This window comes from Mobula hypostoma, chromosome 24 (genome assembly GCF_963921235.1).
Source record: "Mobula hypostoma chromosome 24, sMobHyp1.1, whole genome shotgun sequence".
In the NCBI taxonomy this organism is placed as follows: Eukaryota; Metazoa; Chordata; class Chondrichthyes; order Myliobatiformes; family Myliobatidae; genus Mobula; species Mobula hypostoma.
In genome coordinates, this window is record NC_086120.1 from 20,664,714 (window position 1) to 20,687,248 (window position 22,535).

At 41.6% G+C, this 22,535-nt stretch overlaps 1 protein-coding gene across 1 annotated transcript in view; it reads left to right on the plus strand.

Annotated features, from left to right (window-relative positions):
• LOC134337186 (solute carrier family 12 member 2-like) overlaps nucleotides 1–22,535 on the plus strand; it is an 80,730-nt gene that overhangs the window by 9,409 nt on the left and 48,786 nt on the right. The window contains exons 2-7 of the mRNA XM_063032016.1: nucleotides 3,059–3,184; nucleotides 8,615–8,690; nucleotides 10,708–10,803; nucleotides 16,302–16,441; nucleotides 17,687–17,797; nucleotides 18,675–18,786. Of these exons, the coding sequence (XP_062888086.1) occupies nucleotides 3,059–3,184; nucleotides 8,615–8,690; nucleotides 10,708–10,803; nucleotides 16,302–16,441; nucleotides 17,687–17,797; nucleotides 18,675–18,786 (661 nt within the window). The remainder of the gene's footprint in view (nucleotides 1–3,058; nucleotides 3,185–8,614; nucleotides 8,691–10,707; nucleotides 10,804–16,301; nucleotides 16,442–17,686; nucleotides 17,798–18,674; nucleotides 18,787–22,535) is intronic.

The following is a 22,535-nucleotide window of genomic DNA, read 5'->3' on the forward strand; positions in this document are numbered from 1 at the left end:
TGTTCACGTTGTGAGCTGCAAATTGTCCCATTCCCTCCCCCAACCCTCCTCATAGTCTGTGCAGTCTCCAAGGCTGGTTTAATTCAGATGGATGGTTCCCTTGTTTCTCACTAATTAGCACGAAGCAGGATAAGTGCTGCATAAATGGAGAGCCTGCATGTAATTAGATGCACTGGCACCACCAGCTGCTTTGGTCTAAATGTCTTAAGAAGGAAAATACATATGAATATTCGGACTGTCAAACACCAGGGCCCAGTGCCACTCACTACTACCAAGAATGTGGTGCCAGTGAATGGGGATCTTCAATCTAAATTCAGAATCTTAAAAGCATTTTGGAGAATTCTGATGACTTCATATTTACTGTGCTAAGAGGGAGAAGGAAACGAACCCTTATGAAGCATTTTGAAAATGAGGGGACTGTGTTTCAGGCAGATGGAGAATTATCCATTCTAGGACTGGCACGGTGAGTCAGGCACTTGCGTTTGCAGGGGAATGTGCAGTGGGAGTGAGGAGCAGGAGGTATACTGGCTTGCTTAATAAGCATTAAACATGTATGTGTATAAAGTGCTTAATATGTCCCTTCCAACAGTCAAGGTTTATTTCCTGTGCACACCTCTTAAATAAGGTTCAAAAGGTTCAATTATTATCAAAGTATGTATGCAGTATACAACTCTGAGATCTGTCTTCTCCAGATAGCCACGAAACAAAGAAAACCATCAAAGTTCAAAGAAAAGGATCAACCCCCCCCATGCACAAAGAAGCACTTACAAATCAGCCCAATTGATGTCATGCAACAAGAGCATCAACCACCCCCACCCCCCGCCATTCAGAAAAACAAATTGGGTGAACTGCGAGACACCATATTCCAACCCAAACCGTGCCAAATTTTTAATTAATTTTTTTATGAGTTTCTACAATGCAACAATAAAAGAAGGTTTAAAAAAAGAGGCTTACACAGTGCAAAACAAATATATCAAATGTACACTTCATAATAGTTAAGGAAAAGCATCCATAGTTGAATTGTATGAAGTTAGTTACCACCCCACTCTCCCACTACCCAACTCCAAGCCAACCTTAGGATATATAGAAAAGTTAATCAGAACTTTTATCAACACAGAGCTGTATTTATAAAAAGAAGGTATATTGCCTACCACCTGAGCTATAATATGTTTACACATCAAAAAAAACTGTAAGTCTTAACTGAAAGAAGCTGGAATTTAAATGCAGAAGAAAAAAAAGGAGGGATAAACCCTTAATCTAAACGGGAATTATGAAAATATTCAAGAAAAGGTCCCCACACCTTTTGGAACTTTATGTCCGACTTAAGAAGTGAATAATGAATCTTTTCAAGGTCTAAGCAGGACATAATATCTCTGAGCCATTGAGCATGAGTGGGTGGGGCAACATCTCTCCACCTAAGAAGGACTGCATGTCTGGCCAAAAGAGAGGCAAAAGACAATGTACAGCGTTTAGCCGGACTCAGATGCGTGTCAACTTCTCCCGCAGTGCCGAAAAGAGCAATCAGAGGGTTAGGTTCCAAATAGCAATTAAGTACATGGGATAAAGTTAAAAAGACATCTCTCCAGAATTTCTCCAAGCTAGGACAAGCCCAGTACATATGAATAAGGGAAGCCTCACCCCCTTTACACTTGTCGCAATAGGGACTAATATCAGGATAGAACGGCGATAATTTAGTTTTAGACATGCGAGCTCTGTGTACAACCTTGAACTGTAAAAGGCAGTGACGAGCACATTAAGAAGTTGAATTAATTGACTTGAGAATTGAATCCCAAACCTCATCGGACAGAGGAAAATTTAAATCATGCTCCCAGGTAGTTTTAATTTTGTCAGAGGGGGCTCGCCTCAAAATCGCTAATATATCTCGAATAGTGGATATTAAACCTTTACCCAGTGGGTTTATACGAAGAAACAAGTCCACAACATTTTTATAGGGGACCGCAGGAAAGTTTGGTATTAAAGGGTTGATAAAATTCTAATTTGGAGATATCTGAAGAAATGGATGTTGGGTAGGTTGAACTTTACAGACGGTTGTTCAAAAGTTGCAAAGCTATTGTCTATGAAAAGATCTTCAAAGCACCTAATGCCCTTTCTGTGCCAGTCTTGAAATGTGAAATCCTGCATAGAAGGCTGAAAAAGATGATTATGTAGAATAGGACTAGAGAGAGAGAAACCGTGAAGAACATCATATTTTCTGAACTGAGCCCATATTCTCAGAGTGTGTCTGATGACAGGATTAACAATTGATTTAGGCAGATGGCAAGGAAGTGCGGGAATGGAGAGATTCTTATAAAAGTTCAACTCCATTGCCACCCATATTGGGCAGTTAGACTGATTATAAAAGTAAGACCAAAAGATAAGACAACGTATGTTGGCTGCCCTTTTAGGTTTTTGAAGGTGAGGTTTATTTAGTCTGGAACGTTTGCCCTTCCATAGATAGGATGAAATAATAGAATCTAACGAGGCAAAAAAAGCTTTAGAAATAAAAATCGGTAAAGATTGAAATAAGTATAAAAATTTAGGAAGGATATACATTTTAACAAAATTAATTTGACCTATCAGAGACATAGACAGGGGTGACCACTGTACTAGACTCTGTTTTGTATGGTTTAAAAGATTAGTGAAATTTTCTCCAAAAAGATGCTTATAATTCCTTGTTACTGTAATGCCAAGGTAAATAAATTGATTATTTATTACTTTAAAAGGGAGGTTACAAAATTCCAATATTTGTGCTTCTCTTTATTGGAAAAAGTTTGCTCTTATGTAAATTAGGTTTATATCTAGAAAGCTGTGCCAAATTTAAATCTGCCCCTATACTTCCCTTTAATTTGGTCTGTGGGAGGGGTGGTTGGCAAAACCTAATAAACGTTTCGATGTCTGAGTTCAAACATTAAAAATGACTCGTAAAACCCCAGTTCAGCTCCAGGACGTTAAAACTGACTTGTGAAACTATAGATCATCACCAGGTTCACGTGGAATTCAATGATTTTTAAAATCAACACATGTATGTACAAAATGATGCTTTTCTTGTGGTTCACAGGAACTGTTCAATGAAGGGTCTGCCAACAGAGGAGAAGGAGAAGGAAGTCCACCCACAGGGGAGCCGATTATTCCAGCAGCAGACGGCAGTGGGGCAGTGAAGTTTGACTGGATAAAGGGAGTCCTGGTAGGTAGCATTATAGAGTGTCTTCTGATAGCAGGGCCCGAACACAATGCTGTGTAACTGAGGGAGAAACATATGGGTAGTGGTGTTCTCCATATACTGAAAAAATATCTTTGTAATGTTGAATCAGGTTCATGCGTCCAGCAAGTGAGGCAGGAAATGCACTGACTTCGAAAAGGTATATTAATCATTTATTTACAAACAGTAAAAATTTGACCAAACATTCATGTTCCCTGAGGTACAGACACTACAAAGCTGAATATTCAACAAATATATGTACATTCAACAAACGTACTTAGTTAAAAGTGTGTACAGAGCATACCTTCCCAGTGGCTATGTGCACCCTTGCCTTAAACAAAGGAAGAGAGACAGAGGCTCCCACATGTGTTTCCTATATACCCAGGATGTTTGAAACTGGACATCAGGCAGCTCTCCAATGGAAAAAGCAGCTGCAGTTTCTAAACTAACCAATCACAACGGAAACGACTTCCTACAATCAGAATAAGACACGCCTCCCACAGGACAATCTTGCTGTTAGGTTTTCTTTGCTACTTTGCCCTCATAATTAATTTTCTCCTTTTTAATATATTCTTTGCTGGATTCTGAGATTGTCCCAATATTTGGGTCCACCACTAAGTTTAGCTACCTATGTATGTGTCACTTTCAGCATAATGCCCTCTTTAAGCTCCTTGGATCAATATGATTGGTTCCATGCATTCCCACCTCTCCACAGAGTCTGTCTTCCTTATTGGAGTATGTTTTCACTGGGAGTTATGAATTATCTCCCTAAGTGTTAGTCACTACTGGTCTATTATCTTAATCACCAATCTATTTGCCAAGCCAAAGTTGTTGCAGATCCAAAGATTTTATTTTCATGTTGAATGATAAATTCTGCAATACTGTGACCTCTTCTGCTGAAGGCCTAGTTTTTCTCTGAGTTGGCACAACTCTAGGAAATCAAATTGAATTAGTTGTTGTGTCCCCATTCCCACTCTGGTTTATAGAAGTATTAATGTCACACATAACAAATGACTTGCTCCCCTTACATGAACCAGTGATGGCATGGAGCTGAGATGCCCAACTTCCAACAACAACGGCATGTTATTGTGCTAATAATGATTTCAGCCAATGGGGAATTTTCTCCTTCATCGTATGTCCCACCTACACTGTAGAGACCACCTGATTCACCAAATCAGACTCTCCAAGCTCCTCAGAGCCCACAAAACTAGAGTAGAAGCAGGATATCCACGGCATAAGGGAGATCCTGTGAAGAAAAACCATCCGCAGCATTGATGCTGTGGCAGGCACTGAATGCAGAAGGTAGGTCAGAGTCTCCTTGCTCACCTGCTGGAACTTGCTGTCAAATGAAAATTAATCTGGATCAAGAAAAACACCATTCAGTACATACAGTAATTGCCGCTCCTTCTCAGGGTTGCCCAGCAGTCAACCTTCTCCCACAGGCTGCGTGCTCTCAAACTCTCCTTGCGCAATCCAGGCAGTGGCCAATTAACTGTTCACCACAACCCATCCCTTCAACTCCCGATTTAATCTCTTCCCCAGGCAATGCACATTCCAATCCTTTTGGTTAAATTCCTCCACATTACTTGTGGTCCCTAACCCACCCATTTAACTTCTTTCCACAGCCCATGCACATTTTGATTTTTCCTTTAATTTGCTAATCAAGAATGAGATTAGAATGGAAACAGGAGAACTGTTTCCATTTCAGAGGCTCCCTATTGAACATGCCTGATGCAGAGATAATGCTCATTTGTACAAACAGCTTAAATGGGGTGCATATAAAGGTGGAAGGTGTGCACTGAATTCGAGTGAATAGATATGGGAGGACAATGCCCAAATGGGTATAGGCAGTACCTGATGAAACAGAATGTAAGTGTTGGGTTGGGTGTATGATCAGATGAGAGCTTGGCTTGCTACTATATTCAAGCCACTATGATTTTCTAAGTATTACTGTTTGTATTTTCTGTTCTTGAACAATGTTTGGTGTTTGTTATGCCAATAAAAAAGCCGAGATACCCAAAAGGTGAGAGAGAACCAGCAAGTTAAACCCAAGCTGGGTCCACAGAAAGCAAGTCACCACTAAACTCGGTGATAGGGTGGAGTGATACTAATCTTTAGTAAACACTGTCAATTTAACCCATGCAATCCCAGGCATATAGATGCCAGGTAATGAGGTTTCTAATATCATTACCCTCAGAACTGCATGCCTCCCATTATTTTGGTCTATGGGATAAACACAAGCCGGTGATCAATCCTGGCTGGGTCGCCTTGGAGAGGGTGTCTAATGATTAAAGGCCTGAAAGGTTGCATTACTGATGGTGTGTCCCAGTGCACACCCAGTTCATTAAGCCAAGTGGTGTTGGATCATGATAATGAAAGGCATGGGCCAGATTAAAGTGCCTTCATTACGCTACCATATGCGCCATAGCACCTCATACCTCACCACACAACCATATCTCTCCCAGGCCCACATATACAGTCCTACCATCAAACCTAATCCTAAGGTCCAAGGGGACACTCACCCCCATTAACTCGAGGCACACCCCGATTTACCCTAGGCACATCCTCACAAACCTGCAGCCACTACTCTAACCTATCCAGCAGAGCCCCACAAACCTCACCACACAAAACTCTACAACCTTAACTCTCCCAACCCCACATGTACATCCACCGGCCCTACCCTCAATCCTAAGGTCCAAGGGGACACAGCCCCCTACTAACCCTAGGTATACCCCATTTAACCTGATGACTTGGGTAAGGATGAGCAAGATCTAATAAAGGCAAGTGTTGGACCTGGTTACTGAAGGCGTGGGCCAGATCAAAGTGGTAGGGTTGTGTGACGCTGAATCTCAAGCGACAAGACCAATAGGCACAAGAGGGTTGATTCGCCCACTGACCGGAATCGCTTAGCACTTCAGCGCAAGGGTGTTTATTAGATGCCTCAAAAATCAAACCTACAAAATTCAGCAAAAATAATGCAAAGCAAACTGCCAATATTGACACTCAGTGCAATGACAGCAGTTTGCGTGTGCGAGTAAGGAGTTGCGTCTTTGAGTGCTCTCTGTCACAATGTTCTATCCTCGAAAGATCGATTGCAGGTTAATCATTGGCTTACTCTAATGGGTATGGAAGATATTGTTAGTGCTGGGCTGAGGTTTGTGTTGGGCCTAGCTGGGTTCAAATCTGGTTATGTATTGAAGCAGGAGCAAGCTCGGGGGCCTATGTCCATTTTTTCCCACATCATCTCTTTCTTTATCTCATGTGCAATGTGTCTTCTGTTCATTCAAAGCAATCCATTGGTCTGAGGACTATTCTACATTTATTCTCATTAATTTTCAAATAAAATTGTATAAAAAAGTAATTAATTGCTCTATTTCATTCTGCATACACCCACTTCCATCTCAATTTCGCCAAGACAGTAACCAGCATTCCCAGAGCCACAGGGTGGTGAGAGACCATAAGACCATAAGACCGAGGAGCAGAATTAGGCCATTTGGCCCATTGAGTCTGTGCTGCCATTCAATTATGGCTGATCCTTTTTCCCCCTCCTCAGACCCACTGCCCGGCTTTCTCCTCATAACCTTTGATGTCATGTCCAATCAAGAACCTGCCAATCTCTGCCTTAAATACACCCAATGACTTGGCCCCCACATCTGCCTGAGGTAACAAATTCCTCAAATTCACCACCTTTTGGCTGAAGAAATTTCTCCGCAACTCTGTTTTAAATGGACGCCCTTCTATCCTGAAGCTCTGCCCTCTTGTCCTAGACTACCCCACCACAGGAAACATCCTCTCCACATCTACTCTATCTAGGCTGTTCAAAATTTGAAAGGTTTCAATGAGATTCCCCCTCATCTTTCTAAATTCTAGCATATAGAGACACAGAGCCATCAAACGTTCCTCGTATGATAACCCTTTCATTCCTTGAATCATCCTTGTGAACCGCCTCCAGACTCTCTCCAATGCCAGCACATCTTTTCTTAGATGAGGAGCCCAAAACTGTTCACAATACTCAAGGTGAGGCCTCACCAGTGCCTTACAAAGCCTCAGCATCACGTCCCTGCTCTTGTATTCAAGACCTCTTGAAATGAATGCTAACATTGCATTTGCCTTCCTCACCACTGACTCAACCTGCAAGTTAACCTTCAGGGTGTTCTGCACAAGGACTCCCAAGTACCTTTGCATCTCAGAATTTTGGATTTTCTTCCCCCTTAGAAAATCGTCTGCACATTTATTTCTACTACCAAAGTGCATAGCCACGTATTTTCCAACATTGTATTTCATTTGCCACTTTCTTTCCCGTTCTTCTAATCTGTCTAAGTCCTTCTGCAGCCTGCTGGTTTCCTCAATACTACCTTCCTCTCCACCAATCTTTGTATCATCTGCAAACTTGGCATCATCTATATCATTGATATACAGCATAAAAAGAAGCAGTCCCAACACTGACCCATGCAGAACATCACTGGTCATTGGCAGCCAATCAGAGAAAGATTCTTTTATTCCCACTCGTTGCCTCCTACCAATCAGCCAATGTTCTAACCATGTTAAAAACTTTCCTGCAATACCATGGGCTCTTAAGTTCGTAAGTAGCCTCATGTGTGGTACCTTGTCAAATGCCTTCTGAAAGTCCAGATATACACCATCTACTACATCCCCTTTATCTATCCTACTTATAATCTCCTCAAAGAATTCCAACAGGTTTGTCAAGCAAGATTTTCCCTTAAGGAAACCATGCTGACTTTGTCTTATCTTATCCTGTGTCACCAAGTACTCTGTAACCTCATCCTTAACAATTGACTCCAATATCTTCCCAACCACAGAGGTCAGGCTAACTGGTCTATAATTTCCTTTCTGCTACCTCCCCCCTTTCTTAAAGAGTGGAGTAACATTTGCACGATAAAAATGAGAGCATGATGAAAAGCCATTTGGGCCTTTGAGTTCATACTATCCCCCTGTAAGAGCAATCCATCTTGAATCATTTCCTTGTTCTATTCCCATCAACCAAGTTTTTTTTTTCCCTTTCAGATGCTATAAGCTCCCTTCTGAACACAATTGAACCTGCCTTGACAACAATTAGCATTGAGTTCTAGACTGCATGAAAGAGTTCTACTCATTGTACTTTTGATTATTTTGCCAATTGGGACCTTGAATCTATGACCCCAATTCTTAACTGTTTTCCCAGTGGGAGTAGTTTCTCTCAGGACACTCTTGATAAAATTCATAATCTTAAATACCTTCATATCCCATTGAAACCTTTACCAAAACATTCGATTAAATATAAAGTGGTAATTAATTATTTTAGGCTTCTCAATATGCAGAATAAAATAACATTCTCTCAAAAGTCATTCAGGAAAATACATACATTAATAAATGGTCTTGTTGAAAACAGTACAGCCTATTCTTTGTTTTCCACAGGTCCGATGTCTCCTCAACATCTGGGGTGTGATGCTGTTCATGAGAATTACCTGGATAGTTGGACAAGCTGGCATAGGTGATGCTTCCCGGGACCGCGGGGGTTCTGGACTGGCCTATGTGTGGATCATCTCAATGAGGGAGGGCTGCATCATGCGGTGGGATGTTAGTGACAGGGATTTACAGTGATCCGCAGGGTGTTGCTATTAGGAGGTATCGTGGCTGATGTGTTGTAGAAGACAGTGGGCTTGTGATGTCCAATGCATGAAAAGAGAGATCTTGAAACTGGGGTTGGTGGAAAGTGGGGGAGTCCACACAAAACAAGGAGAACTGCCACTACTGAGTCGACACACTGTGAACCGCACACGTTTGCAGTGCTGTGTGTGCCCTGCACACTGATCATCATCGCAAGTGAGCCTGCTCCTCTCCGTTCATGTAGGGTGGGGATCCTGGACTGGTTTTGTTCCCTTCCTGTCAGAAAACTCATCTACCACATGGACTGAGATCTTCTGACTCAGGCTGTGCACATTCCTTTCTCTTGGTTAAATCCTCCCCAATACATGTGGTCCCTAACCCCACATGTTTAACTTCTTTCCACAACCTATGAACAGTTTGATTTTTCATTTAACTTGCTAATTAAAGGATGGGATTAGAATAGAGGACAGGAGGACTGTTCTATTGCGAGGAAGCTTTCCTGATTATGGTTCCCATTTGAACATGCTGAATTATTACGCATGCTTACTCTGTACATGCATTTGTGTACGAAGGTGTGTCTGTGTGCTGGTTGTGCTTCCCTGTGTGGGCAGACAAATTCTCATCAGTAAATAATGCTTATTGATCATGAGCCAGATTGTCAGTTAAACAGCATTGGTGCTATTTCTTACCAACCTACTCAGAAATTCTAAGTTAAGATATTGAGAAGGAGAATGTGTTTATTGATCTGACCATGCAGAAAATAGATTAATGAAGATTAAGAACAGTGTGCCTGATAGTGGGATGGAGATATTTTTGAGGATTAGATGTAAGTTTCTGTTGTAGCTGTGTGTATGAATCTTGCGTCAAAGCTGGATGGAAAACCCGACCTGGATTCTCACAATTTTGGAGGAGGATTTGATTGCCTGTGGTGTTTCCATAATTAAATACTTGCCAAGAAGTGGGCCGCTGAACGGATCAGCACACACCCTAAGTCTACAGTAAAGGAAAGGGAGAGCGGTTGGCGGGGGGGCGGGGGGTGGGGGAAGAAAATGCAAAGAGGGGATTAAAGAAGAGCAAGCATTTTAAGTTCCTGGGTGTCAAAATCTCTGAGAATCTAACCTGGTCCCAACATATCAATGCAGTTGTAAAGAAGGTAAGACAGTGACTATACTTCAATAGGAGTTTGAAGGGATTTGGTATGATAACAAAAACACTCAAAACTTCTATAGATGTACTGTGGAGAGCATTCTGACAGGCTGCATCACTGTCTGGTATGGGGGGGGGGGGTGGCTACTGCACAGGACCGAAAGGAGCTGCAGAGGGTTGTAAATTTAGTTGGCTCCATCTTGGGTACTAGCCTACAAAGTACTCAGGACACCTTCAAGGAGTGGTGTCTCAAAAAGGCGGCGTCCAATATTAAGGACCCCCAGCACCCAGGGCATGCCCTTTTCTCACTGTTACCATCAGGTAGGAGGTACAGAAGCCTGAAGGCACACACTCAGCAATTCAGGAACAGCTTCTTCCCCTCTGCCATCCGATTCCTAAATGGACATTGAAACCTTGAACACTACCTCATGTTTTTAATATATATTATTTCTGCTTTTTGCATGATTTTTAATCTATTCAATATATATATACTGTAATTGATTGATAAATTTCTTTTTTCTATATTATGTATTGCTGCTGCTAAGTTAACAAGTTTCACGACACATGCTGGTGTCATGAAACCTGATTCTGATTCTGATTCTGACAATAAACTGTTCCCATGTATTCTGGAAACAAGGTTGTATTGAAACTGAGGACGTTTGGTGGCCCCATAGCTTCAGGATGGCCCTCACCACATGGGACATGGGAGTGGTTCGTCCCTATTTTAATGTGTGTGCTTCTGTGCATTTTCCCAGGCCTGACCACACTAATTATCCTCATGGCCACTGTGGTGACCTTTGTTACTGCGTTATCCACATCTGCCATAGCAACCAATGGATTTGTGCGAGGAGGTAAGCAAGATACAATTCAACGAGAATAATGTTTTTGAATCCTCTCCATGTTAGAACCGCCGTGCATAACACTGTTCTGCTCTGCATACACCCATCATGTTTTTAAACATCTTTATCAGAACGTCTGATAATCTCCTCTGTTCCATAGCGAACAGCCCTAGTCTATTCAAACTATCCACTTAGCAAAAGCTCATCATCCCTGGAATCATTTTACTAAACTTCCCTTTATTACATCCCTAAAATGTGACACTCTGATCTGGACATAATGACCCAATAGTGACAAAATCAGCGATTAACACTCAGTGGCCACTTTATTAGGTACACTGAGTGTATGGTCCTGTTCTTCTGCAGTACTTTAAGGTTTGTTGTGCTGTAATGCATGATTATTTGAATTACTGTCATCTTCCTGACAGGTTGAACCAGTCTGCCATTAACAAGGCATTTTCACTCACAGAACTGCCACCCACTTGATTTTTTTTATCACACCACTCTTTGTAAACTCTCGAGACTGTTGTGCTTAAAGATTCCAGGAGAGCAGCAGTTTCTGAGATACCCAAATCACACCATCTGACACCAACAATTGTTCCATATTCAGGCCATTTAAATCATATTTCATTGCCATTCTGATGTTTAGTCTGAACAGCAACCGAACCACTTGACCATGTCTGCATGCTTTTATGCATTGAGTTACTGCCACATGATTGAATGATTAAACATCTAAGGGATAAGTGCTGGAAATGGGATTAAATGCCATTATGAAAAAAATCACTGGAGCGCATCTACTTCCTCAAGAGTTTGCGAAGATTTGGCATGACATCTAAAACTTTGAAAACTTCTACTGATGTGTGGTGGAGAGTATCTTGACTGGTTGCATCATGGCCTGGCATGGAAACTTTAGTGTCCTTGAAAGAAAGATCATACAAAAACTTGTGGATATGGCCCAGTCCATCACATATAAAATCCTCCCCACCATTGAACACATCTACATGAAGCATTATTGTGGGAAAGTTGTATCCATTATTAAGAAGCCTCACCGCCCAGGCCATGCTCTCTTCTCGCTGCTGCTATCAGGAAGAAGGTACAGGAGCCTTAGGACCCACACCACCAGGTTCAGGAACCCTTCAAACATCAGGCTGTTGAACCAAAGGGAATAACTTTACTCACCCCATCACTGAATAGTTCCCACAATCTATGGACTTACTTTGAAGGACTCTTCACCTTATATTCTCAATAATTATTGCTCATTTATTTATCTGTTCATTTTTGTGCTTGCATAGTTTGTTTCTTTTGCACATTGGTTGTTTGTCCTTCCTGCTGGATGCAGTCTTTTATTGATTCTACTGTGTTCTTGCATTTACTGTGTTTGCCCGCAAGAAAATGAACCTCAGGGTTGTATATGGTGATATATATGTACTTTGATGAAATGTTTACTTTGAACTTTTGAACGTTGTTTAGATATTTGCATTCATGAGCATGTGTGCAGGTTTAGCTAATAAAGTGGCCACTGAGTGTATGAAGATTTGTTGTGACTTATTCCTCTTGTATACAATGATCCCATTATAAAACAATCTAGCCACTTTCTTAACCTCTTGCACAACTTTCAATGAACTCTGCACTTATCCATGTAGCCCTCTCTACTTTTATACCTCACCTAGTTTAGAATGCCTCTTCTCGGTCTTTCCTACCCTAGTGTGCCATGGAATCATACAGCATGGAAACAGGTCATTTGGCCTATCATACCTACAGTGAGCAGTGGGCACCCATCTCGATAAATCCCATATTCCAGAACTTATCCCATAGCTTTCCAAGCTTTGGCTGACACTTGTTAAAAGCTGTCAGTGAACCTGCCTCCAGCATACTCTCCGGCCTTGTATTCCAGGTACTCGCAAATCTCTGGGTGAAAAAGATTCCTTATCAGAGGTATTTTATCTGTCTCTGATGTGGGGAGAGGTTTCCTCCAGTCTATCCATTTGTACTCCTTGCATGCCTCAATCAGGACCCTTTGCAACTTCTTGTGCTGCAGAGAGTACAGTCCTGGCCTCTACAGTAACTCATAACTGAAACACTTCATCCAGGCGGCATCCCGGTCAATCTTTTCTGCATCCTGTCCAGCACGATTACAGCATTCCTACAGTGTGGTGACCAGCTGACCTCTGACCAATGTTTTATGAAATTGAAGTATAACCTCCCTGCTCTTGTATTCAATGCCCTACCTAATGAAGGGTGGTCTCTCATTTGCCTTCCTAGCCATATTAGATTAGATTGGATTAGATTAGATTATGAGGACACGCAATCCTCTTTTATTGTCATTTAGTAATGAATGCATTAAGAAATGATACAATGTTTTTCCAGAATGATATCACAGAAACACATGACAAACCGACTTAAAAACTGACAAAAACCACATAATTATAACATATAGTTACTACAGTGCAAAACAATACTGTAATTTGATAAGAACAGACCATGGCACGGTAAAAGTCTCAAAGTCTCTCGAAAGTCCCATCATCTCACGCAGACGGTAAATCTCCAGTGCCACCAACCTACTGATGCAGCATCCTGGAAGCATCCGACCACAGTCCGACTCCGAGTCCGTCCGAAAACTTCGAGCCTCTGATCAGCCCTCCGACACCAAGCACCATCTCTGCCGAGTGCTTTGACCCCGGCCCCAGCAACAGGCAATAGGCTAAGCCAAGGATTTGGGGCCTTCCCCTCCGGAGATTCTCGATCGCACAGTAGCAGCGGTAGCGAAGCAGGCATTTCAGAAGTTTCTCCAGGTGTTCCTCCGTGCTTCTCACGGCTGTCTCCATCAAATCCGGATTGTGGATGGCCCCCTAGTTAACACATACGATATTATTCGGAACGGCCGCGCCGCAATCTTCTCCTCCCTCCTCCTTAATATTATTGATGTATTCTGCCATTATCAAGGATCTTTCGACCTGTTCACCAAAGGTACCTCTGTTCCTCAAGAATACCTTGAAACCTACTTTTTGTTGTTTATATCCTATTCTCAGTGAGTGAGTGAGGGTCTCTGTCAGTCAGAGTTGACCATAGATATTGCACCCTAGCTGTCTAGAAACACAAGCCTGGGCAGTACGATATGGAGAGCAAGCTGTTGCCCATGTAGCAAGCCCCCTCTCTCCATTCCTCTGATGAACCCAAAGGAACGACAGAAACCAATACAGTTTGGTACCAGCAGCATCGCAGGAGTTGCCAGTCAGCGTTGAACCTAATGTACGACTGCCTTAGGGGCTTCAGCTCTGGAATTTGCCCTCGGGATTTACTCCCAAAGCCTTCCTCATGAGTGGGCATAGCCGCAAGGCAGCGGAGGTTTGAGATCAGAGTTTTTCTTCTCCGAGATGAGCTGCCAACTACGGCTGAAGAGCCCCGTCTACCTGAAGCAACTGGTGTTAAGGTGCCAGTAACCCACCTTTGCCCTTCCTCTTGTTTGTAGAAACGGTTCCACCAGGCTTAGTTGCTAAGCCACACGTGAAGGCCAGGAGCTGGACTTGGATGTCATAGGGTATTTGAGTCACACGCCATTGGGAGCATTTAATAGGTGGTGGAAGCTTGGCCTCATTACCAGCCCAGGCTTTAACAACCTTAAGGAACTGGTAATTCTCAGTAGTATTCACAAAATCCATCACCTCACATTTATAGGATTAAACCATCTCTCCTCTTCGTTTCACCGCCTCTGATGGTCCTGAATTACCTAATAATCTAAGTCTCCGCTCCACACCTAGCATGATGTTTTAGCAGCTTGGGGTATCAGAGTTCAGAGTTTGATGCCTGTAAGGTGTTTGTACGTTCTCCCTGTGACTGTGTGGGTTTCCTCCGGGTGCTCCGGTTTCCTCCCACAGTCCAAAAGTACTGGTTCGTAGGTTAACTGGCCAGTGTAAATTGTCCTGTGATTAGGCCAGGGTTAAATAGCTGGGTTGCTGCACTGAGCAGCTCGTTGGGCTGGAAGGGCCTGTTCCTCACTGTATCTCTAAATAAATAGATAATCAATTCCATCAATTTATGTATCATCTGACCATTCCTCATATAGCCACACCCAAGTCATTCACATATATTACAAAGAACAAGGCTCCCAGCACCAATCCTTGTGGAACATCACTAATCACAGGCATCAAATCACAAAAACAGTTCCCTATCTTCACCCTCTTTCTCTTACTGCCAAGCCAGTTCTGGATCCAGTTTATAAACTTGCTCTGAGTCTTATTTTTTTGGACCAGTCTCCCACATGAAATCTTGTCTAAGACCTTACTGAAGTCTTAGTAGACCACATTTACTGCTTGGACCTCATCAATAGACCTTGCTACATCTTCAAAAAGGATCTGGTGTTGTCAAATCATTTAATGATCTCTGATTAGTCCTTGCCTATCCAAGTAGTCATTATTACTGTCACTCAGAATATTTTCCAATTGATGTTAGGCTCACAGGTTTGTAATTACCAGACTTTTCCCTCCTGCTCCCTGCTCCTTTTAACCACATAATACTTCACCTGCCCCCTATGTCCCAGTTCTGTAAGCCTCTGTGAGATGTATTGCCATTCTCCCCACACTCTGAGGAGGAGAAGATGGCGGCACAATGCAGCGCGCACGGCCACTCCGGTGATGATATCTGTCAAGTAGGATGCCATGCATAATTCTGATTTGATGGAGGCAGACGTGAGAGCACGGAGGAACATCTGGTGAAACTTCTGAAATGCCTTTTTCGCTGCCGCTGCTACTGTGTGATCCGAAATCTCCGGAGGGGAAGGCCCCGAATTCTCGGCTTTGCTTGTTGCTCAGCAGCCGGGGTGGGGTCGAAGCGCTCGGTAGAGATGGTGCTTGGTGTCGGAGGGCTGGTCGGAGGCTCGAAACTTTCGGACGGACTCAGAGTCGGACTGTGGTTGGGTGCTTCCAGGATGCTGCATCGGCAAGTTTGCGGCGCTGGAAGCTCATGGCAGGGAGAGTTTCTCCCTTCTACCATCTGCGTGAGATGTTGGGGCTATTGGGACTTCGAGACTTTTTTTTACTGTGCCCATGGTCTGCTCTTATCAAATTATGGTATTGCTTTGCACTGTTGTAACTATATGTTATAATTATATGGTTTTTGTCAGTTTTAGTCTTGGTCTGTTCTGTGTTTCTGTGATATCATACTGGAGGAACATTGTATCATTTTTTAATGCATGCATTTCTAAATGACAATAAACGAGGACTGAGTGTCCTCATAATCTAATCTAATCTAATCTAACCATGCCTCCAAATTTTGTGTCATCTGTAGATATGGAAGTTATGGCTTGTACATCCAAGACAAATTCATAGCAAGCAAAGAAATGGTCATGGACTGATCCTAGGAGAATTTTACTCTTTACCTCTTACTTGCCTGCTCTTTCCAACTTCAAATATTCATATTTAATTATGGTCTATCTATTTTATTGTGAGTTGCAAATGATTTTGTATTTGGTATCTGAAATCTCCGTGTGTTTTCACTCTCTCTCACTTGTCCTGTAGGTGGTGCTTACTACTTGATCTCTCGCAGTTTAGGACCAGAGTTTGGTGGCTCCATTGGCCTCATCTTTGCATTTGCCAATGCAGTGGCAGTGGCAATGTATGTGGTGGGCTTTGCTGAAACTCTTGAAGATCTGCTGTCGGTGAGTTCCAGCTTGTCATCTCCCTTTCTCCAATAGTAATGAACACCTACTGATCTCTTCAGTTGCTTTTATACATTGTGTTTACAGAATGCTGGGTGGGTTCTGTCGTCTGCCTGGTCACTTGCAGGTGGGAATGGAAGCATAAGCCAAAGACTTTCTTCTCCTAGCCCCTTTCTAAGCTGTATGTGAGTGCAGCTCAAGGTATCATCAACTGTTGAAATGAAACCATCGCTGGCAGAAAGACCTGCTAGTACACACTTGGGTAGATTTGCATTTGATTATTTGTGGAACCTAGATATTAATTAATTGAAGACCATAAGGCATAGGAGCAGAATTAGGCCATTTGGCCCATCAAATCTGATCCACCATTCAATGATGGCTGATCCTTTTTCCCCTCCTCAGCCCCACTCCCTGGCCTTCTCCCCATAACCTTTGATGCCATGTCCAATCAAGAATCTATCAAGCTCTGCCTTAGATACACCCAATGGTCTGGCCTCCACAGCTGCCTGTGGTAACAAATTCCACAAATTTACCCTTTGGCTAAAGAAATTTCTCCACAACTCTGTTTTAAATGGATCCCTTTCTATTCTGAGGCTGCGCCCTCTTGTCCTAGACTTCTCCCACCATGGGAAACATCCTTTCCACATCTACTCTGTTTAGGCCGTTCAACATTCGAAAGGTTTCAATAAGATCCCCCCGATCCTTCAAAATTCCAGTGAGTACAGACCCAGAGCCATCAAAAGTTCCTCTTCTGATTCCTACAGATGGCAGTGGCTGTCTGCGTACTGAGGTTTGGCAAAGCTCCCAGTAAAGGGCAAAGAGGTTGGTGGTGAATTCTCATTGGAATTTCCTATTTGCTAATATGATAGATGTTCAGAGGGGTATTGGGGATGGGATGTAGACAGTTGGCAACAAACATAATAATTTAAGAAATATGAAAGGTTTGGTGAAGAAAAATTACATTTATTGGCATAAAGATTGATAACCAAATGATAAAGATTCAGATAGTTGCTAAGTATTCTAATTTGATAGGGGAGAATTATTTTTATGCACCTATGCACTGATTGAAGGAACAGAGTGAGAAGGAATCATCTGTATATTTGTAAGGATTAGATACTTGGGGTTATGGGGACAGAGCAGAGGAGATGGGACAGCCCTTTTAGGACCAGTGAACAGAATGGTCTCCCTGAATGTGGTTGATTCTATGACTTAATGTGTTCCTTCTGATTTGATCACTTCTGAAAGGAGCATGGAATAATCATGGTCGATAAAATTAACAATGTTCGCATTATTGGCACCATTACCGTGACCCTTCTCCTGGGGATCTCGGCAGCTGGGATGGAATGGGAGGCAAAGGTAAGTTTTTCAAAGGCAGCACTGCTTAATGGTAATGATCTGGTTCCCTTCCTGCTTCTCCTCATTCTTCAACACCTGGAGGGAGCTTGTTTATATTTAAACACCAACTTTTCTCTATGATATATCCTATTATGGTGATCAGTTCCACAAAGTTAAAGCAGCATATTCAGGTTTTTAAGCCAAGTTATAATTTTAAATATTATCAGATAATTCATTAGGAAACTGCTGGCAAGTTTTTGACCTGAACAAGAGCTTATGATAGGATCCAGTGTCAGAGTTTAGAGTCTCTATTGGAAGGCATTTGATATTCCAGTGGTGTGGATGTAATCATTTATTCAATGGACTGTCTGCGATCAATAGATGGTTACTGATATTCTCCTCACCAGTTCCTATCCTTTGGGTCAATGTTGAGCTGTTTGTTGGGGACACAGTCGTATACAAACCCTTCTATGAGACCTCACTGCTAAATATTGGTGGGTCAGTGGTGTAGATGCAGCTTTCAGGAGTTTGTTTATTAATGTCAAGGTTGCATTAGGTTGAGGGTTTTGTGTCTGTGCAGGTTTTTACACAAATGTATGCCTTTATTTGGTCTGTTTGAGGTCACCACAGACCTAAGAGATGCAATGAACCACATTCAAGTTTCAGCAGCTGCTAAGCACTGAGTCACTGATGCCCCCCTAACCTCCTTGTGCTCTTTGCTTCCACAAATTCCCTTCCATCATCAATCTCCTTATTCTCAGTAGACTGTGCTTCGTCCTTTCTTTTAGACTTTTCTCTTCTGTTACCCTGTGATTATTGAAGAGTTGAATCCAAGCCTCAGACTGCTGTTTAAAACCATGAAAATGTATGTAATCTGTTGCTTGCCTTCTGAATTTAGACCCAGGTTGTTCTTCTTGCAATCTTACTCGTTGCTATTGGCAACTTCGTCATTGGTACTTTCCTGCCAAGTGACCAGGAGAAAAACTCCAAAGGATTCTTTAATTACCGAGGTTGGTATATGTTGTAATTATCTTTATTTGTTAGATATGCAGCTGTAGGCAAGGTGGAAGGGAGTTCACATCATGGAACTTGATTGTATTTTGATGCTGTGTAAATACCCTTCCCTAAAACAAGCTCTGGGAGCTGTATAGCCACTAAAATACAATAATCCAAATCATTCCTGCATTGCATTCCCATGCCTGGAGCTGGTGTAAAAACACAACATGTAAAGATACCCAATATTCATTCAATATGCAGGACAGTCCTAAAATGTTTTGGGAGTACATTAGGAGCAAACTTATGCTCTGAGGTCTTTTAGTAGAGTAGAATTAGAATATTTTGCAATTCACAGTTAGGCTAGCTGACTCTAGTTGGATTTATTCCTGGAGGTTTCATTTATGAACAGATGTCCTGGCTTGCAGTCTTCCTACTGATGTCCATTGTTACCATGCTGTGCTTTCATACACCAACTGGGAGATGATTAGGTTCCTTCATTGCCCAGTCAGATGATTATGCACTGTTGAACATCTTTATATAATCTTTTCTTTATAACCAATTACTTCATTAGAAAAGGTAGCCAATTGCTCCTCAATCCTTTCCCCCCGAATTACTTTTGGGAGATCAAACTCAAAGCTACAGAAATACAAGAAAATATAAGGTCCACACAAAATATAATCAACCTCACAAAAGCACTATTGAATTTATAAATACACTAAAACAAAAGGTTGGTGCATACAAATCCAGACTAAATAGATACATGAAATGTGCAAGAAAACAGAATTATCGGTTCAGGAACAATGAAAAGGCTTTATACAGGACATTGAAACTATGTTTGACACACTGAAATATCACCAACCCTAGCACAGAATTACCAACAAACACAGGGATAATGAACTTCTAGTTTAATATCTGGTCAAACGCACAACCAAGAAGCAAGCTGGATTAGGGAGGCAAATGAATGCACTCTCACAATTGAAGATTTGCAAACACCTGAAGTTACAACGGATATAATAAAAGCAGTAATTTAAAAAAATACTCACAACTGGAAAAATACCAGCAGTGGTAATATTCCAGAGCAACTCTCCAAGCTCACTTTGGTTTTGTCTAGCTTTAAACCCACTCTCTACTGAATCGGTTGAAAATAGGGCATCAAACCAGAAACAACCAAATGAATTATACCTTGACACACCTTCTATACATGGACAATTTGAAATTATATGCTCTTTCATCAGTAAAGCTAAAGCAATTAATTTAAATAGCAGAACTATTTTCTAAAGATATAAGCATGAACTAGATAAGTGCAGAACATTAAACATAAAGAAAGGTGCAATAGAGCTAGTAGAATATAAAACAGAGCAGCAGGATACAATACAACCAATGTATTCTTTTGACATAATATCTTGGTCTGAAACCAATTTGGAAAATTTACAAAGAAAAATAAGAACTGAGATGACAAATTTTATAAAAACATTATGTACACTCGAACACACTCAGATTAACACCATCTAGTAGGCAGCTGTTGGTCCCAGGGGATCATGGGTTTGTGCCTCTGGTGGACTGTGTCCTCTCCAGGGTGCAAGCCTGGGCGGGAAGATTTGAAGAACCGGCTGCCGCCCATGCAGCAGGTTCCTCCTCTGCACGTCACTGATGTAGTCCAAGGAAAGGGCAAGTGCTGATACAGCTTGGCACCAGTGCTATCGCAGAGGTTGCCAGAATGAAGTTGTAAATGACATTAAACTTCCTCAGGGACCCCGGCTCCGGATTTCTTCCTCGTGGTTTACTCCCGAAGCCTTTCCCATAGTTGGGTATGGCTGTAAAGCAGCGCAGGTTTAAAATCAGAGTTTTCCTTCTCCTAGGCAGGCGGCAGCTGACGAAGCTGACGAGCCCCACCTGGCTGAAGCAACTGGTTTTGAGGTGCCAGTTGCCCGCCTTTGCCTCTCCTCTTGACAGTAGAAATAGTCTGCCAGGCCTAGTAGCTAAGCCACACGTGAAGGCCAAGAGTTGGACTTGGTTGTCAGAGTCTGTTAGAGACGCACACCATTAGGAGCACTTTATAGGTAGTGGGAGCTTATCCCCACTACCTCCACTGGCTATGACAACCTTAGGAACCAAACAATCTAGGACAGAAGAAAGAAGAGGAATAACAGAAAAAAAAATTACACAAGAGCCAGATAGAACTTTTTTTTTGTAATTTATTTTTTATTGAATTTCATCATCAAACATACATTTCCATAAGATGTATTTCAGATACTATACATATACATCATATAATCATATTTGTCACAAATCTCCACATAATATTTATCTGAGGAATACACTTATAGAAAGGACAATCAAAAGAAGAAAACTATGTACATAGTAGGGAGTGATTTTTTTTTACAACATATTCATTGACTTGTGAGAATAAAATCAGGCCTATGAGGTGTTATGTAGTTAAACCATTTTTCCCAGTATGAATAAAATTGTTCCAATTTAGGATTAACAGATGCTGTTATCTTCTCCGGTTTGTAAATGTCCATTGTAATTTCCATCCATACATTTAAAATTGGGCTCTCCTGAGATAACCATTTCCTAATAAGGGTCTTTTTACCAGCCACCAGCAGTACATTCATTAAATACTTATCTCTTTTCAACCATTCTTGAGGTATATACCCAAAATATATGGTCTTACTCTCGAAGGGTGTTTCACATTTAAAGATGTCTTGTAGGGAATTATGTATCCCACTCCAATAGTCTTTGATAACGGGCATTCCTAGAAAATATGATAATGGTTTGCATTCTGATTTCCACAATTTCTCCAGCAAGCAGTGGGGGTTACTATCATAACGGGATTTCTGAGAGGGTGTAATAAAATATCTTATTAAGTTTTTCCACCCGAACTCCCTCCATTTCTGTGAGCTGGTATACTTCCATTGATACCTCCATATTATTGTCCAGTCTTCCTCAGATATTATTATCCCTCCTTCCTTCTCCCATTTGGTTTTAATGTATGAAGTCGAATGTGTTTTAAGATTTGACAAACCCTTATAAGCGCTTGAAATTATTCTACTACCATTGTCTGAGTTATATGCTTTTCTAAATAGCTCTATCAGACATGTACTTGCCTTGGTTACATTTTTAACCATCCTATTAACATACTGTCACATCTGTAAATGCCGGTAAAAGTCTTGTTTTTCTAATAAGTGTTTCTCTTTGAGCTTTTCAAAACTGAACAGTGTTCCTTCTTTCATTATATAGCAAATAGCTGTTATTCCTTTAGCTGTCCAGTCCTTTAAACTGGATGCTAGATTTTTCGACGTAAAATCCGAGTCGTATGCACACCATTTAAGAATTGCAATGTCTCTCTCTAGTTTATATTCTTTTATAGTTGTTTTCCATATTTTAAGAGTCCGTTTCACCCAAGGGTTGTCAATATTATTTATATAACTTTGTAGGTTGTTATCAGCCAAAATTGCCTGTATGGGGATGGAAAGTATCCTCTCCTCAATGTTTTTTCATTGAGCGCCATATGATGGGTTGCACCAGCATATCATGGTTCTCAACTGTGCTGAAAAATAAAAATCTCTAAGAGAAGGTAGGCCCCATCCCCCCTTTTTCTTGGCTAATTGCAAAGTTTTGAGACAAACCCTAGGCCTTTTACCTTACCATATATATCTTGATAGCATCTTGTTCATTCATTGAATTGATTTTGGTTAATCTCTATTGGTAGGGTCTGAAAGAGATATAGTAGTCTGGGCAATATATTCATTTTAATAGATTC